Genomic DNA, 20093 nt, shown 5'->3' with positions numbered 1-20093 from the left:
AAAGCACTATATAAATAAAGGTGACTTGAATGACTTGAACTCAAAAGCATCCAGGCAAAAAATCTACTTCACACTACTTTCATGTCTCTCATGTGTCAATATTTCATTCAATTCAGTAGCCAAGTATTAAGTGGGATAATGTACAGTAAGACAGTTATTATGGCAAAATAAACTGTATCCTTGCATACAAATAACATATCCTATATGTCTCAAACTGCAAAAAGCTCACAGGAAATACGAGAGAAAACGCAAATTGTGCAATAATGGAATAAAACAATTTTCACACACTTTATGGGCAAACTTCTACATATGAAAAGTAATTTTTGCCGCCAATATGTTTGCATTAACATTTCTACGAATGACATTATTTCATTGATGGGTGATGTTTCACTTGTTTTTGATAATTACTTTTCGCCATAGAAAGAATGCACATGATTTTTGTTAAACGCCCCATCTGGGTTTGATTGATGAATAAATTATACACAAGTCTTTCTCCATTTACTAAGACATGCATACTGCACTAGGGACTCCGATCAGTTCCAATCAACTCTGGATGTTTTTAGCTTTTCGATTTCACACAGAGAAAATTAATGTCAAATTGACTAAATGTGTTAACGCCAGCAAAAAGAATTACCCGTGTGGATTTTATTACCTGCGTGTGTTACTTGTTACGTTTGAAAGCCCTATAAAAATGATTACATTTTAAGTTTTATATGAACATTCAATGATAAGCATAACTTATATCTATCATCTAAGCACAAGCTTCATATCAATGTTTTTTTTTTTTATAAATTACGAGAAACAAATCCAGTCAAGTGAATCCACACTTACAATTGTCAGTGTAGTTAAAAGCTACACTACTTTTTGAAATGGGAGGCCTTACTGTAGTTTAACTATGTTTGTACCTCATGAAGTTTATCTTCCCCAACAATGATAATAGTAGAACTAGAGAGCTGGAGCCCATGGAAAGGGCTCATCTGAACAGCAAACATGTGCTGTTATTTCTCATGTTTAGAGACACTCATAAAGGCCTACCGGACTCCTCAGTTTGCCTGGTATTAGAAAACATTCCCAGCAGCTCTGTGTCTGATTTCAGCTCTTCGGACAGGTCCACTAGAGGCTCCACAGAATTCTCTGTGGATGCGGATAAAGCAGGAAAGTGATTATAAGGGCCTAATGATTGTCCTCTAAGAAAGTGTTCTAAATTGTGCAGACAAATTTAAAGACAACATGAAATTGCATTTGCAACCCATTTCACTTTCCATAAGGGGACATTTCTGAGTGACTCTGCAAGACCAGGAATGTGTGTAAAGCAAGTAAATGCAGTCTATTTAAATTTCATGTTGACTTTAAGAGAAATAAATGTATAAATCAGACTGAGTATGAAGGTCATATGGAAAAAAAGACAAAAAAGAAAGAGACAAAAAAGCTGAGACAGACCGTGTGTGTTTGTGTGTGTGTAAGCACCAGTAGCGTGAGAAACGTACGTGCTGCTACTGCTTTCCTGGCCAGCGGTGCCACTGACGCACTGAGTGATGCGTATGACAATGGCTTCATCTGATTGGCCGGGAGTTGTTTCCTGTCTCGCTCATCCTCTAGCAGCCGTGTGGTTTCCTGTCTGCTCTGTTTGCTCTTATCCAGCAGGTCTTTCCCAAAAAAGGCCTCCTGCACGAGAAGATTGTGGAGTCTGAGTACTTCAGAATTCTGTATAACACGTACAAAGTGACTGATTTGTCCAACTAGAAAAGGTGGATATGGGCTTAGAAAATGATTGGTTTCATAAATCAGGCATTAATCAAATAATAAGAGTTTTTCAATGGTGGATGGTGAATATTTAGAGAGCAGGGTAGTGCATGGCTAATAAATATAATACAATTTAATGATAGCAAAACATGCAGAATGTAAATAAACATTTATATTACAGAATATTTGAAAAAGAAACATGACCCACTTCTGTTAATCAACCAAATGTTACAAGATATACATTTCAGATTAATGCTATCTGTTTAAACTTTATATTCATTAAAGAATACTTAAAAGGTTTCTACAAAAATATCAAGTAGTACAATGGTTTTCAATATTGATCATTATAATAAATGTTTCTTGAGTATCAAATCAGCATATTAGAATGATTTCTGAAGGATCGTGTGACACTGAAGACTAGAGTAATGATGCTGAAAATTCAGCTTTTCATCACAGGAATAAATTATATTTTAAAATATATAGCAACAGTAAACAATTATTTTGAATTGTAATAATAGTTCACAATATTCCTGCTTTTTATCAAATAAATATTTGAGCGGAAGAGACATTAAAACATAAAAAAATCAAACCGACCTCAAATTTTTGAACAATAGCACATATTAAACTAAATAACCAAATTTGTGTGTATATATATATTATTAAATATAGAATTATTATAACACTACATTATATATTACATCTTAATCACATATTGAATCAATTTAATATTTGCATGATTTTTTTTTCCAAATTCCAGGGCTGAAAAACATAATATCGTTGATGCAAAACACACACATGGCGCTCCTACCAAAGACAACAGAAGTGCACTCTGGATGATCATGCCATTCAAAGCAAAACTTCTGAAGAGGCATACGCAAATCACATTGTGCTGTTATCATTCGTAATGAAGGTATTGTTGACAGAGTATGTTTTTCGGCTACAGTGGAGATCTTCCAGATGGCTGTGTTTGTCTGAGCAGACAGTCTGGCAGCGTGGCTCTGGCTCTCAGATGGCGTTACCCTGTACTGACTGTCACGTTGTGGGAGCCCCTCGAATGAGCTCATGTTTCATCCCGAAGTGGACCCGCAGGACGCACGATCTACAGAGACGCAATCACATGAACAAGCATGACAACAACATGCGTGCTCTAGCACACCGCCTGTTCTGTCACTTCAGTTCAGCTCACCTGACAGCTTCCAGCTCTGAGAAGCTGCCTGGCTGAGACACTAAAAGCCTCCATTTTCAATAATTGATTTGAAGTGGCTCTTCTGAGAAGCACCTTTAGGGTGGATTCTCTCAGGAGCTAGCGTGAACAGCTAGCATTAGCTCAACCAACCAACTACGTCATCATTCCCATCCCGTCCGTTTTCGCTTTCTAGGGCACGGTGATATGATGGTATAATACAACGTGTGGCGGTATAGATTTTTCTGGATCTTTTATACAGTGGTAAATACATTGTGTGCAGAACTGCTTTATGCTATTTACATGAGAGGGTGATACAGAAACATACAGCGGGAAGTGGGATGTGTCCCAAATAAGTCAAGATTAAGTACAGCACAAGACTAGTTGTTTTTACAGTTACCAAACAATGCCGCAATGTGCCACATTAATAGAGAATTCAAATAGCGTTTGTATATTGGCTATGCAACTTTGAATGTGGCTCATTCAAATACAATTAAGAGTCCGAATCACTTGTTTTATAATAGTAGTATATTGATTTGAATCTGTTTTATTTACTTTAGTATATAACAATGATAAACTTAATTGGTCATGTTATACATTTTTTCTTTTGTTTTCATCCACTTAGTTCGGTAATGCGATATATCACAATAATGAATATGTTTGAAAGTGTTGTGATTCTTTATTGTTCGGTCACACTTTACATTAGGGCTTCATTAGTTGACATTAGTTAACATAAACTGCCAATGAAAAATTCTTCTAAACATTTGTTAATCTTAGGTAATTCCAATATTTAATAACACATTTTTAAAATCAAAAGTTGTAGTTTGAAATACTTAAAATAGTTTTAAAGATCAAAGTTTGAATGTTTTGAAGGCAATACAGTCTATCAGAACAACAGACATAGAAAAACAGATCGTTAGGGTACCTGGGGTGGCTTCTAAGGTGGTTGCTAGGGTACTCAAGGTGTTTGCTAGGGTACTTGGGGTGGGTGCTAGGCTGTTGCTCTGCAGTTGCTAAGGTATTCTTGGTGGTTGCTAGGGTGTTGTCTGAGCAGACAGTCTGGCAGCGTGGCTCTGGCTCTCAGATGGCGTTACTCTGCACTGACGTATGTGGTTACTAGGGTAGCTGGGGTGGTTGCTAAGGTGTTGCTAGGCTACCTGGGTTGGTTGCTAAGGTGTTGCTATGCGGATGCTAGGGTACCCAAAGTGGTTGGTAGGGTGTTGCTAAGCTACCTGGGGTGGTTGCTAGGGTGCTGCTATGCAGTTGCTAAGGTACCCAGGTTCATTGCTAGGGTATTGCTATGCGATTGCCAAGGTACTTTGGGTGGTTGCTTTGGTGTTACTATGTGGTTGCTATGGTACCCAGGCTGTTGCTAGGGTGTTGCAATGTGGTTGCTCCTGTACTCAAGGTGGTTGCTAGGGTGTTACTATGTGGATGCTATGGTACCTGGGTTGGTTGCTAGGGTGTTGCTATGGTACCTGGGGTGGTTGCTAGGGTGTTGCTATGTGGTTGCTATGGTACCCAGGGTGGTTGCTAGGGTGTTACTAGCATGTTTTTAGCATGATTAGCAAGTTACTAGCATGTCTCTAGCATGATTAACATGTTACTAGCATGTTGGTAGCATGATTAACAAGTTACTAGCATTTTGTTAGCATGTTTCTAGCATGATTAGCAAGCTACTAGCATTTTGTTAGCATGATTAGCAAGTTACTAGCATGTTGCTAGCATGATTAGCAAGTTGTTAGCATGTTTCTAGCACGATTAGCATGTTACTAGCATGTTGTTAGCATGATTAGCAAGTTACTAGCATGGTGTTAACATTTTTTTAGCATGATTAACAAGTTACTAGCATGTCTCTAGCATGATTAACATGTTATTAGCATGTTTCTAGCATGATTAACAAGCTACAAGCATGTTGTTAGCATTATTGGCAAGTTACTAGCATTTTGTTAGCATGTTTATAGCATGATTAGCAAGTTACTAGCATGTTGTTAACATGTTTCTATGCTAATCCAGCTAAAACCAGCTAAGACCAGCCTGACCTGCTAAAAAAAAGTGGCCAACACCACTTTAAAACCAGCTTGGGAGACCAGCCAAAGCAGCCAATCAGCTTGGGCTGGTTTTAGCTGAGGTTTTTTTCAGTTGGGAGTTGTTAAGCTTTGCTATAGCAATAGACAGCTTAAATACACCATAAGATTCATCGTACAAAAGTTTTGACCCCCTCAATGAAAGTCTATGGGATTTTAGGTGGTTCTGATAGTCTGGTTTACGAAAACCGTAAGCCGGATCAGTTAGAAAAGATATAGCAACCCGAGTCAGACCAGTCTGAAGGTCTGGGCCAAGTTTGGTGGTTGTAGCTTTATAAGTCTAGTAGGAGATACACTTTAAAATTTGGTCTCAGAAGAAGTAGTTTAAATAGGATTTCAGTAAGTTGGCTTTTTCAAGCCAACTTAATAATGTGAAATATTATTACAATTAAATAGTTTTTTTTTCTATTTGAATATATATTAAAAATATAATCAGCTTGTAACACTCCAAAGAGAAAGGAAAACTTGAAATCGCATCATATGACCCCTTTAATATATGTAATTTAAATGTAATTTCTGTAATGTAAGGCTGAAATTTCAGCATCATTACTCCAGTCTTCAGTGTCACACGATTAATTCACAGGATTACCTCAAAATAGGCTTTCCACATAATATATAAACACATGTTCTGCTATATTTTCAGCAAAAAAATAGTGTACTGTAATATATTGATTTACCATGATATAAAATTACTCATCTTACATTTTTGTCATACCCTTATGCTTTCTAAGAAAAGTATGCAAGTAAGTGCAAAATCACTCTGAAACTCGATTTAAAAAAGCAGACTTCAGTTTGAGACCAACAACGGGAGGTTGAGCTGGAAAAATGACTTCATGTCCAAGAGAGCCCACATGTCAGGCTGGACTAGACGAGCTCCCAGTTCACCCAGCAGAGTGAGCTAAACCATACTAAGAGACGTGGCATCTCCCGGTGCATCTGCAACAGTCGCTGAGTCACATCCCGGGAATTTCCTTGAGATAAAGGGAGCATCTGCTGAAAAGTTGCCACTGATTTTACGATGATATTGTGTGGCTTGTTTTGCAGAGAATTGCTATAGCTTTTTCAAGAGAATGTGACTTGTGATTTCTGCCTGGTAGATTAAAAAACCCTTACATAGACAGACCTGAGCCATATTGGACATCAAATATCACTTTTTTTTTTTACTTGAGCCAGCAACCACCGAACAATGGACTGACAAACACCCAGTACATCTTAGCTTATTCAACTATACTGTATTTTAATAGTTTGAAAGTCGATAATTTGACTCAAAAGTTGATAGTGAGCCAAAAGAGCCAGACCTGTAGGTAAGTAGGGAAAGCCTCCTCCAGTTTGGTCTTCTTTTTCCTGTAGCGTTTCCGTATTTTAACCTCAGGATTGTCGGGAAAATCAGACAAAGGATGTTTTACATCCATTGGAGTGTCTGGTGCTTGGTCGCCCCAGCCTATCAGGACAGAAAAGAGTAAATTTATTCATTCTTTACATTAAAATTCTTTGTAATCCAAAAATAACAACATATATAATACATATATTAATGCATTTTTTGGTTTGACCTCAAATGTATTAGTGTGGATGTTAATGATAGATCAGTCTACATTAGGGGTGGCATGTGATCCAGCCTTATGCACTTCTGCAGTGCTTGTGGACATTTGACAGCAGTTGTTACATTAAAAAAGATATAAAAAAATAATGAAGACTGAAGATATTATTTAAGATCCAACATAAGCTACCAGAAAGTCATCGTGCTGAAAGTGTTGAACGATACTCACTCTCATCTTTGCCGTGCAGGGTCTCAGAGCCAGTGGAGTCCTTCCTGACCAAGGCCTGTTTGGTTCTGCCCGGACCCGTCCGGTTCCTCTGTCTGACCATGAAACCTCCGATACCTGAATAAAAGCAGAAACTTCAGTGGAATAGATTTTTGTTCAATAATATTTTTTTTTTTACATTTTATAGTACCAATTAATATTTATGTAATAATTATCCACTTTTCCCCATTGAAAACAATACAATATTCTTTCTATTTTATATATATATATATATATATTTTGGTGTGTTCACATAAGAAATGCCATAAAAGTCACCAAGTTTCTAACCGTTCCGATGAAGCTATAATTTTTTTAAATTTCAAAATGTAAAACTTTTCGGTGTATGCAAGTAAGAAAGTTCTTTTCCCAACAATATCAAACTTTGTTATATAAAAAAGTCATTTTTCATGACCATTTTCCATTCGTTAGCTGATATAGATATTACATATCACAATTTTGTTTTTATTAGATTAATAAACAAAACAAGAGAAGCTCTGTGCCTTCTACTCTATTCCTTTTTCCTAATTATGCATAATAGCCCTGTATAAAGTACAAGCATTGTTTTGGAATGAGGAACACTCTCATACAAAGGAAAAAGTGTTTGGTTATACTCTGCTGAAGCATCTTGTCTCTCACCTGGGCGGTAGGGCTTCCTCTTCCTCTTCTTGCAGGGATCTGTGTCTTTAGAGTCGTCTTCTGCTATGGCCTCTCTCTCGGGGCTGGAGTCGGACTTCCCCTCACCGTCCACCATCTCCCCTTCTGCTGCAAAACACACACACACAGCTGTCAGGAATCACACACCTGTAAGCAAACCCAGACTACAGGAAGATAACTGTAAAATGAGACACTTTAATACTGTATGTCTTATACAATAGATTTAGTCCATTTGTGCTAAAAAGAACATCTCAAATCACTATAATGAGCCGTCTACCTAGTTTTATGGCACTATAGGTGCACTCCCAATGTGAAGGCTGTTTTAAATTGTAGGTAGAGATTATGCTGCCTTCTACGATACATCATTTTCAAAATAATCACATGGATCTCTATAATGCTTTGTCATGATTTCACCAAAAATTTCCCATCCAAGATGATTGACAGAGATAAAAGAAATACTGACTATAATCATATAATGTGTCCATGGACTTTTTTTGCCCATCAATGGCATATGAACGTTTCCAAACGTTCTTGTCAGCCGAACCGCTTAGATGTAAAATATTTATTTCAAGTACCCCATGAGATTTTAAGCTAATATTTCAATAATTTAACAACACATTTGCAGGCTAAGCTATATTAACGGTTACTGATTAACTGTGCAGGTACATTTATTTATTTTAATTTTACATACGATTGAATTATAAGCATTGTTCAACTCTGGTGTAGGTTTAAATGCTCTTAGTTTGGTTTGAGTTTGGTAAAGTTGTTAACCTTCAAAACGGATTTGAAACTACTGCTAAAAGAAGCATGGCTGAGAAGTAGGGCTGTCAAAATGACCGAAAAACTAAATTCGAATTTTGTACTTAAATATTACCAAGATTCGAATTATATTCTAAATTAAAATGCATAATTTCAGTTATGGTGAAGAATAGCTTTTGACTTCTCTTCTGAGGCCACAAGAGGGCGCATCGACCAAATATTACTAATGCACGTTTATTCAAAGCATAAGATAACGACTATCTGCGAAAAAAGTGCATAATGTTTAAAATAATGTTTATAAACCAATTATAATTAATGAAGTTGCTTAACTATAAACAAAACAGCATCATGTATATATTCATAGTTTAATACAAAGTGCCGAAAGCCAATCACACAGAGTACTTTTTTAATTTAAAAACGTGAGATGCAGTGGGATGGGGAAAAAAACCCGCCATAAAGTCTCAATATATGTTTTTTTAGATAGAAAAAGATAGAAAATGCGCGAAATATTTGTTCTGTATGAACAGCTTGGTTTCAGTTTTGACGTAAGCAAGATCTTCTCCGCATTGATGTTCTCTTTTTCCGCAATATTTTTAATGAACAACGCAGCAGCGCCGCATCTAGTGGCTTCAACTGGATAGGCTAACAAAAACATTATAATGCAACGACACTTACATCGTCATCGCATCTTGTGCGCCACTGATAAGGCTGCCTCCTTAACGCACACCTAAAATTCGAATGCAACGTTTTTGCATTCGAATGTGGATTTTTAATTTAAATTCGACGACTATTCGAAATTCAAACATTTTTTTGACAGCCCTATTGAGAAGTAAGAAGCAGTACTTTTGGTGTCATCGAGGTCTTTGTCCCTGGAGAGTTCAGTCTGTGGGTCTGGAGGCGTCTGCAGCACGGCCACACTGTTCTGGTTTATGATCTTCAGCTTGAGTTTGGGTTTGGAGCGTCTCCGCCGCGAGGCTGCATTGGCGAGACTCTGGAGCTGCGACAGGCCAGACTCTGTGAGACAAACACCGTCCTGGGTGTACGTCCTCGTCAGCTCTGTGGAGCAGAAACACAGAGGAACCTCATTGGAAAAACGAAGAAACGACTCAAAAGAACGATTCACTCTCAAATCGCACATTACTATGGCTTGTGAGAAGGTTTTACTCTACAAAGAATAACATATGTCTTTAATAGCTAAGCATAACCAGAATTAAATATGGAGATTTCAGCAATACTTCAAGGTTCCATTAGTTAAAATTAGTTAATACAGTAACAAACAATAAGCAATACATTTGTTACAGTGTTGATTCAACTGTTCATTGTTTGTTCAGGTCCATTAAATACTATTAACAGATACGACCTTTGATTTTAACAACATATGTAAATGTTGAAAATTAACATGAACTAAGATTAAAAAATGCATTCAAAGTATTTTTTATTGTTAGTTCATGTTATGTAGTTAAAATGTTAACAAAATGGATCCTTATTGTATAGCGTTACCAAAACATCTTTCAATTTACTTTAATTTGACACTTTTGTAAATATGTTTAAAACTATATAAATAAATACACAAACAAACCGTAATGTTTTCGTAAAATGACATCAGTACCAGGATCTCTTGCTTTTGTGACTCTCTGCGGCATGAGAGCAGACTCGACTAAATCCAAACAAGACTTGGCCGGCATTCCAGGCGCTGTGTAACGAACACACAAATACACAATGTCAACCAAAAAACGATTTATAAACGTAAAACAGACTGGATTGTGCAAAAGCAGTGTTTACGGGGAGAGAGGGGGATGTGGCCTTGGCACAGATTGCAGTCAAAGCTGGTATCGGCAATCTTCTCCACCTCCTCCTCTGAGTGGATTCCCTGACACGAGGCATGCATCCACCTGCACACACGGAAACGGCAGGTTTGTACTACAGATATGAATGATACATACATACATTAAAAAAAAAAGCATGTATATATTTATATAATTAATATTATATATAAATATATTTAAGATACAAACATAACATATTTTTCTTAAATAAATACGTGCATGTGTGTGTATTTATATATATCCATAATAAATATTCGATTCAATATCGATTATTTTGGATGTACAGTACTTGCCAAATTTTCTCAAGGAAAAAAAATCTCTCAACTAATGCTGTAAAATATACATGAGAGTAATTTGGTACTAGATTACTATAATATTGAAGGTTAAAATTGACTGATTTGTAAGCTATAGCATACAACTGTTAAAATTACACAATGAAGTTTTTAAAATAATACAGTTACAATTACATAATAATATTTCTACTTCAATTCGCTTTTTTAATATAAAAATTTAAATGGTGGCTGTCATAAAAAAATAATGAAGTTTTTAAAATAATAAAGTTACAATTACATAATAATATTTCTACTTCAATTTGTTTTTTTTAATAAACGTAATGGTGGCTGTCATTAAAAACTTGATGGATTTATTCAAACATAAATTAAACATAAGAACAGTAAAAATTATAATGAATATGTTATATGGTACATATATTTAGCAAAATACCCCTCTGTACAGTTTATTTTTCTGGCTGACTAATGAGTTTATGGTTACTGAATATGTTTGTTTCTGAGATAAATGTGACGTTACGTGACATTGTTTATGTTTACAGGACTTTATATTGATGTCTTTTTGTGCGGCTGAAACACTGATTGAGCGATTAAATGAGACAGGATACGGATTGTAAAGTTGTACTCTTTCTTTTAACTTACCTTTGGACGTTTAGTCATGTTTATTTTGTGCTGAAACTGGTATTAATGTGGAGGAGATGATCAGCTCACGTGCGCCCGCGCTGCTGCGTCTGTTGAACTGAGGCATACTGCAATACAATGGACATAAATTGAAACCTGGGACTTTGTTTCATATTAAAATCACCAAATGTTTATTGCGATATATTGGATGGGAAGTGTCCTTCAACGTTCCTTCCATTAACTGAAAACAGGCTAGACTAATCGATTCTTGGGATTTAAGAATCGATATCGTTCCGTAAAAAAGAGAATCGATTAATATCGAGATATCGATATTTTTTACCCAGCCCTAATATATATATATATATATTAGGGGTGGAACGATACTTCACGGTACGGACATCTCGGTTCGGTGCATGAGGCCTTACAACGAATACAGGCAATTCACCCCCAATCCAGAAGGGAGCGCCCGCAGCAATGCAACGCTGTTTGATAGCCGCCAGCAGAAGAACAGCGAATGCCATGAGTTGCGCAATGCGCACTTGAAAACAAAGCCCACTAGACAGTGACCATGTGCTGATTCTGCATGCGTCTCTCACATAGACTGACAAAGGAGTATACTTTAGGCTTGTGCACTCAACTGTTTGCGAAATGGAGCTTTGCGCTCATGTATCCTACCTCTCTCATTCGCCACTAATCTAAATATTCCATAATATTTCCATATTTGCGATGTAATGTATCTGAATGCTAAACTATTATTTATTATGTAAATTATAGGCTTTGTGTTTCAGTCGCGTTCCAACGGTGACACAGAGGCGGGCACGCTGATGTTTGGTTCACTGTATTTTATTTTGATAAAGTACCAACTGTGCTGTCAAGTTAGCAATGCTGGAACTGATATGTTTTGTGTGTGTGTGTGCGTGCGCGCCGGCGCGATCACTTCAACTGTTTACTTATACCAGCAGAATCAACTTTAAACACTTATTGTCTCATTAATAATGCATCACTGTACAAAAGGTCTGCTTTTATTTGTGTACACTCACAATAAAAACAACACATTGTGCTTTTGTAAAATAAAGAAAACAAATAGGATGTCGGTTTCTGCAATTTGAGTTTCCTTTCTGTGAACAAATTAAGCGTGACACAAAAATGAACTGAAACTCAGCATATATAGGCTACTTTGCATGTCGCACTGTTTTTTTCCCTTGTTTATCTGTAAACAATCAAATATATTTCAAGAATTTATTCCTTGTATGTACGAATAGAGCGGGATAATACGCAGAGCGTCACACCACGTGAAAGTGAAACCTGAGCGGTGAACTAATTTTCGGCAGCCGAAATTTCGGTGCATCTCTAATTATTGGCGACATCAGAAATGGATATTATATAATAGATGCTTTTTTGAACATTTTAGCAATTTAAAAATATTAAAAAAGGATTTTTTTACACGGATTTTTTACCCTGCTCTCGACAGACGGCACCCCAGGGTGGGGTGCCGCGGCACCCCGGTTGGGAAACACTGTGCTAAATTACTAAATGTAAATGTAAATGAGTGATGACACAAACGGCAAAATGTATTTAGGAGAGGTGTGCTGTTACTTTTCTACATTTCATCATCTTCTACTTTTAGAATTAGCAATTCTATTTGACAATGAATGGGCAAAAAATGTAATCGACTTATGTTTAAAGAGGGATACGAGTTATATAAAGGGATCAAAATATCATTGGAGGTGGGCACTTTTCACTAGGGCTAGTTAGCAACCATCCAGAACACTCCAGTAACCATTAACCACATATTTGCAACTGCATATGAACATATAAAAAACTAGAGATCAACCAATATTTTTATAAGGAATCATAATTACAATTATTCTTATTTAGATAATTTTTTGAAACTCAGAATAACACTATGCAGGATTTAAAAAAATGTTTTAATGCTCAATAATAAATAAATAATTTATAAAATAAAATGTAAAAAATAATAAAATATTCAATATGAATACACAAACAAATAAGTTCATAAAATATAAACGTATAAAAATACAACTTATAAAATAAAGTTTATTATTAGCAGTAGTAGTTGAATTTTTGCCACCATATTTATAAAATATTAGGGTTATGAATGATTAGCAGCATTTATCAGAAGATCTCATATTGAAAAACTAATACTATTGAAAAGTTTGCAGACATTTTGGGGATTTTTTGATGTTTTTAAAATAAGTGTCTTATGCTCACCAGTGCTTCATTTATTTGATAAAAATACAGTAAAAACAGTAATATCGTAAAATATTATTACAATTTAAACAATTTTCGATTTTTAAATATTTAAAAATTCCTGTGATGCGAAGCTGAATTGTCAGCATCATTACTCCAGTCTTCAGTGTCACATGATCCTTCAGAAATCATTCTAATATGCTGATTTGCTGCTCGAGAAACATTTCTGATTATTGTCAATGTTGAAAACAGCTGCGCTGCTTAATATTGTTGCGGAAACCGTGATACCTCCAAAATCTTCATCACGATTCTTTAATAGAAAGTTTAAAATTTTGTGTAACATTATAAAGGTTTTACAGTCACTTTTGATCAATTGACTACCTGCTGAATAAAACCTATTCAATATAGTAACTCCTTACAAACCAATATTTGAACACATTATCAAATATGTTTCATATATATTGTTTGGCATGAGCCAGCATCTCCTGTATCTAGTAGGTATCCAGTTTGTTTGATGGCAGTGATTTGTGGAGCTGAAAGGAATCCAAGCGCCCCAGCAGGTACATGCACAGCGCAGCTCACCTGTCACACTGGCGGCACTGCAGGATGATCTCCTCCTCGTTGTAGTCCTGCTGGCACAGCGGGCATGAAGCCAGGCTGGCGCAAGGGGCACACTGAGTGTAATTATTCTGCCACTCACACCTCAGACCCGCAGACGTGGCGCCGCACTGCGTACAGGACACACACCTGCGGGACGCCAAAGCGGCACAATGACATTAATCACACACCACACGACTCCAGCCATTCCAGCCACCCTAATAACAGCTCACATCAATACAAGACAAGTAAAATAATTCTCATAAAGAAAATCCTTTGAAAAAAAAAAAGCCTTTTGTTAACAAAAGGTCCTCCATTGTAACTAGCAAGTATTCTTAAATCAACCACAAGAACAAAAAGCAGTTAAAGCACAGTTTAAGTAAAATTATTTGGTAAAAGTATGATTATTTGAACATATTATTGTAAAAATGTATTTAAAGCAAAGTGTAAATGAAAAACAGACAGATGCATTAACACTAGAAATGTTCATTATTTGATTTTATGCGATGTGGAATACCATTTGCATTTCCAGCTCCCATTGGGCACGTTCTGTAGGGGCGGGTCTAAGCAGTAGGTGTGGTAGCTGATGTCACAGTCATCACAGAGCAGCAGACGGCCGGGATCGCTGGCCTGACCGCACGCCTCACACACGGTGCACTCCAGACACCGCCAGCCTGTACTCAGCACCACCTTAGTGATCTGACGAGCAATACATGTCAATTAACACGAGGCAGAGTGCATATGAAGACAAAAAAAAAAAAACTTAAGAAAACAGTCGTTTTTAGTAACATAGCAGCGGATTTTTTCAAAACAGGGATTATTTTAGATATTTTTAAGATGTTTGAAATGTTTTTATTCCATAAAATTAAAGTCAAAGGGGTCCAAAACAACAATGTACCCTACTGAGTTTTGTAGGTAAAATAAAAAGGTTGAGAAAATGATGATATTTCTGGGTGAACTATCCCTTTAAGTAGGTAAATTGGTTCTATCTTGCCTGTAAAATCACATAGACCAGGGTTATTACTGTTAACTAAAACAAACAAAAACTATTAAAACATTTTCGTTAACTGAAATAAAGCCGAAATAAAATATAATAAAAATTAGATGAAAACCGTCATTAACATCTAAAAACTTCAACTTCTTTAACAGCATCAAGTTGAAGCATTAAAGTTATAATACTGAAATTCAAATGAACTAGAAATCAATAAAAACTCAAACTAAATTGAACTTAAACCGTAATATAAAAAAACTAATGAAAATGACAACGCATATAACAAATTAAAATTGTTAGAATTAAACTAAAGTTAAAATGAAAACTGAAAATATAAAAATGTATTTAAAAAAAAACGGAATAAATGTTTTTCTGCTTAATAATTTTTTGTGGAAACCATGCTACTTTTTAATCGGATTAATAAGTTTGAAATCTGATGAATAAAAAGTTTAAAAGAACATCATTTATTTGAAATATAAATCTTTCATAATGTTATAAATGTATTTACTCTATACTTTTGTTACATTTAATACATTCTTAAAAGTATTAATTTTAAAAACTTGCAGAAATGTATTATTTAAGGTTTAAAAACAAACAAACACAATGTTTAAATAATATCAATACAGTGTTGCCTTGCATGTATTTTTAAAAATATTTTAATTTCAGTGCTATTTTGGTTTGTAGCTTAGTCTGTTTTTTTGAAAAATTTTAATTTAATTTTCTTCCCAGGTCTGGCAAGGTTTTTTTTTTTTTCTTGGCCAGTCATAATTAACACTACCATCAACACCTCTAACAGTATTAGAAAAAAGGAAGGATGTACTGGCCTCATCCTGCTCAGTGTGCTCACCTTTATGTTAACACAGAAGGGGTGGTAACACTGTCCACACTGAGCACAGGCCAGGAGTCGACCCTCCACACCTTGTCCAAAACTCCCACAAACCACACACATATCCTAAAGAAAACACACACACACACACACCAGTGTAAGAGAGCAGCAGACTCCACATACACAGCTGCAGCAGCACGAGCGCTCAGAAACATTTACCTGCTTCATAGTGAACGTGTCTGCACTAGAGAAAATCACCACTGTATTGTGCATGGCGTTTTCGTCCTCTTCCTTGAATGTGCAAATGGGTTCCATGATGCTCAACTGCAGAGATGCAAACAAACCATACAAATAAACAGAAGAGCAGTACAGCAATTTATCCACGTATCAGAACAAACCGTATAGTAGCTGTCAGATAATGAGACGTACTCCTGGTGTTGGGATTGGAGGGACTCCGTTCTTCATTCTGGCCCGGCCTCGTCCTCCCCGGCCCGTGACACCCGAACCCCTGGGCCGTCTCCTGCTGGGGAAGCCAGATCCCCGGCCCTGCTGACACCACAGAGACACCATCAGGGCCATCAAAAAGAAGAGGCTATAGGAATTTATATTTATGCATTCGCTTCTACTTTTCCCTCTGGGAGCTTCCTGTAACCAGCTTTATAATTGTGATAAATGACACAAATGTTCAAAAGCATGACATTACATTGCAATAACAATGTTATTGACCAACTTTGCATTTACAATTTCACATTTCTGATCACATACAGCATTGAAATCCTACACATTTCTGTGAATTTCCATGGCTTTTCCAATAGTTTGTTATCACTGGATTTTTTTTTTAAACACTACCATTCAAAAGTTTGGGGTCAGTAAGATTTTTAGGAAAGAAATGAATACACTTTTATTAAGCAAGAAAGCAGTCAATTGATCAAAAATGACAGTAAAGTAACATTATTACAAAAAAAAAAAATAATAATAAATCAATAAATTTTAAATAAATACTCTTCTTTTAAGCTGAAACAAAGTATCACTGTTTCGACAAAAATATTAAGCAACACAACTGTTTTCAAAAATAATTGAATATTAAAAAGAATAAATTAGCATATTAGAATGATTTCTGAAGGATCATGTGACACTGAAGACTGGAGTAATGATGCTGATATGTATATATAAATAAATTACATTTTAAAACGTATTCAAATAGAAAACAGTTATCTTAAATTGAAATAATATTTCACAATATTACTGTCTTCACTGTATGTTTAGTCAAATAAATGCAGCCTTGGTAAGTACAACAGATTTCTTTCAAAAACATAAAAAAACATACCGACCCCAATATTTTGCTCTTAAATATTTCCAAACAAACATAAAAAATATTTTTCTATTAATTTGCATAACATTTCTGACTCTGAAAAGTCTAATTGTTTTCGAAATTTCCAGTTTTTCCAATGAACGTGAACTTTACTAGGCTGACAAACACGTCTGATGCGTGATTTAATGGATTGATTAAAGAAAGGAAAATTATGTGATGCTCCAAACGGTGAAGCTTTCCACTACTTCTCCCGTCATGTGACAAACGAGCAGATTCATCCCATCTTCCTCAAACACTCCTGACGACTCAGTCCTCTGCACTGACAGCACCCAAGCAATTTCAACTGGAGCAGGAAACCAGTGTCCAAAGTTTTCTTTATATTTAATGAACGGCCGACCAGCTCAACTTTAATGCACTGTGATCAAATAACCAACCCAAACCAAACACGGCTCTCCCTCAATTTAACTAGCTGTCACAGCGGAGCAGCGTTCCCCATAATGACACCAATTCTGCAGAGACTGTGACACTCAGTGTGAGATGGCATCTGAGGGAGCATCAGGCTGTTGAGAGGCCTCAGCCATGTTATTCCAGCGATTTCACTTCTATTACGCTGTCAGCGCATTTCCTTTCCTCAGGGGCTGCCATTCTGACTGTCACAATCAAAACCCTTTCCAAGAATTACACTCCCTCCCTCCCTCGGCTTCACAACTACTGTTCCTCTCGCCGGACCATCAGCCCTTCTTTCAACTTCTGCCTCTGCCACTCACACTTGATCGTTTTTTAAATTGCTCCTTTCATCATTTGTGTTATGCTACCTGACTGGACTTAATGCTAAAATATTTTTCAGCTTCTGCTGTACCATATTAAATATATATGTGACCCTGGACCATAAAACCAGTCATATACATGTATGTATGTATACATCATCTGAATAAATAAGCTTTCCATTGATGTATGGTTTGTTAGGATAGGACAATATTTGGCCGAGATGAGGGTGCAAAAAATCTAAATACTGAGAAAATCGCCTTTAAAGTTGTCCAAATTAAGTTCTTAGCTATGCATTTTACTAATCAAGAATTAAGTTTTGATATATTTATTAGAGCCTGACCGATATATCGTTTTGCCGATATTATCGGCCGATATGAGCCTGTCGCCGATATATCGGTATCGGCGAATATGCCGCCGATATGAACATTTACTTTTACAGAACATATAACGCAGATAAAATGCTTGAAATGGTGTAATTACTTAGTTTGTCCAGCAGAGCACGCTCCATTGTTTGCTACTGGCGACCTGTATGAAACGCTTTATAGCTTAAGTCTATGGAAAACCATAGAAATTTTGAACGGCCATATCTCCGTAATGGCGCGGCGAATCCGCACCAAATTCGGGGGATCCCTTCAGCTCGAGGAACCCTCTCGAACGCGAATCGAGTGTACATCTAGAGGCCCGCTTTCGAATGAGACCACCCCCACGTCGATAGCCCACGGTGTTCGGGAGTTACGGGAGGTTAAATTCGCGGTCCAGCGCCGACCGATCAAGCGATCCCGTAAGAAATCAGGAAGGGGGCCAACACTTTTTCACACCCCTGTACATATATATACACACACACACACACACATATACTTATATATATATATATATACACACACAAACTATACACACACACACACACGCGCCATTTCAGTTTATATAAATTAATAAATTATTTTATAATTTTATATAATTTAACCATTATTTCTACTTAAATTTTATAAACATGATTGATAAAATGCACAAGAATAAATTAATTTAATCAAATGAACCAAAAATATTAAAATAAATGCTATTTCTAGTGTAATTAATGTTAATAATTAGTTATACATATATTCCAAATTTACAAAAAATGGAATCAGTTAGTACGTACTAAATCCATCTCAATTTAATTATAATAAGTAAAAACTTATAGGTGAATCATGATTTGAGTGAAAATGTTCACACACAGGTTTTGTGCACAAAATGTTTTCTCAACTCCAACTAAATTTCATCTCCAGCTAAATCACGGCAAATATATTGTGAATGTTCGATATAACACTCATTATATAAGAAATGACCACCATATTAATGTACACTCTTATTTACATAGTCCAAGATTCTTCTTCCTTCCTCTCCATCATCATCTTAATGTAGATGCTGTCTTTCCAGTGACCCTTGACATGTGACAAATACTATCCAACATGTTCGTTGTCGAGACATGATAATGTGACGGGATCTGGTCTGGCCCCGTGCCCACATGGACCCGGAGCCCCTGACCCTCAACACGCAGCACATCTGCTCCGGCTCACAACGTCAACACATTCACAACTCATTTTCATTCATTAGCCCGAGTCAAGCCGGGTCGTGGAAAGAAAAGCACTGTGCATGCTGGGAAAAAAAAACGTTAGGATGTATTATGAAGCCACAGAACATGTTAGAGTTCTTAGCGGTTCTTTCTGACATGAAAAATGCAGCACTGAATTTGTTCAGTCCAAATCCAAATCAAAGCTGTCCAACATGAGCATTGTTATGACTACATTCTCAATGCCACTCTCGATTCTCTGCGTGAAAAGTCAAGGGTCTGCTGTGCTTTATATTTCACACAGCTGGTATTTTCTAGCTCTTCCTGCCCTTGAAAATTACTATTTATTCCCATTACTTTCTATTGCTTGAAAATTACCATTAGCAGTCTATAAACACAATTTTAGCATTTCTTTAACAACACATTTTGCTGTGTGTAATTATTTGGAAGCCAAACACCTGCTGTTGAGACTGAGGATATCTGGGGAAGGTTCGTTAAAGAGGTCTAGCTTTTTCACATTTTTACACCATGTCTACACTGGACGTGATCAGAATTACATCAGACCATATCAACTTGATTTCAAAATAGCTATGTTATATATTACACTGCCGTTCAAAAGTTTGGGATCGGTAAGACTTCTGTGATCAAAGCTGGATTTTCAGCATCATTACTCCAGTCTTCAGTGTCACATGATCCTTCAGACATCAACAACATTTTTACATCATTGATAATAAACCAGCATATCAGAATGATTTCTGAATGACGTTCCCTTTCAGTCGGTCACTCTCGACGTCACGTCAGATGACCGACGAAATTGGGATCCTACCAAAAGGCCACAGCTACTGCCCCTTCCAGTGTCCTGTGGAAGCCACCTGCG

The 20093-nt window shown here is 36.4% G+C and overlaps 1 protein-coding gene across 1 annotated transcript in view; it reads right to left on the bottom strand.

Annotated features, from left to right (window-relative positions):
- Nucleotides 1-20093, bottom strand: part of LOC107693534 (histone-lysine N-methyltransferase 2C-like) — a 123780-nt gene that overhangs the window by 36143 nt on the left and 67544 nt on the right. The window contains exons 16-28 of the mRNA XM_016492958.1: nt 16017-16133; nt 15807-15911; nt 15609-15713; nt 14288-14469; nt 13756-13920; nt 10011-10120; nt 9808-9921; nt 9072-9284; nt 7452-7577; nt 6780-6893; nt 6312-6454; nt 1488-1665; nt 1036-1134 (exon numbers count right to left, since the gene is read on the bottom strand). Coding sequence (XP_016348444.1) covers nt 1036-1134; nt 1488-1665; nt 6312-6454; nt 6780-6893; nt 7452-7577; nt 9072-9284; nt 9808-9921; nt 10011-10120; nt 13756-13920; nt 14288-14469; nt 15609-15713; nt 15807-15911; nt 16017-16133 — 1771 coding nt within the window. The remainder of the gene's footprint in view (nt 1-1035; nt 1135-1487; nt 1666-6311; nt 6455-6779; nt 6894-7451; nt 7578-9071; nt 9285-9807; nt 9922-10010; nt 10121-13755; nt 13921-14287; nt 14470-15608; nt 15714-15806; nt 15912-16016; nt 16134-20093) is intronic.

Source organism: Sinocyclocheilus anshuiensis, unplaced genomic scaffold (genome assembly GCF_001515605.1).
Source record: "Sinocyclocheilus anshuiensis isolate Anshui unplaced genomic scaffold, SAMN03320099.WGS_v1.1 scaffold1630, whole genome shotgun sequence".
NCBI classification, from domain to species: domain Eukaryota; kingdom Metazoa; phylum Chordata; class Actinopteri; order Cypriniformes; family Cyprinidae; genus Sinocyclocheilus; species Sinocyclocheilus anshuiensis.
Note: the sequence above shows the minus strand (reverse complement) of the source record. Positions and strands in the feature narration are given on the sequence as shown.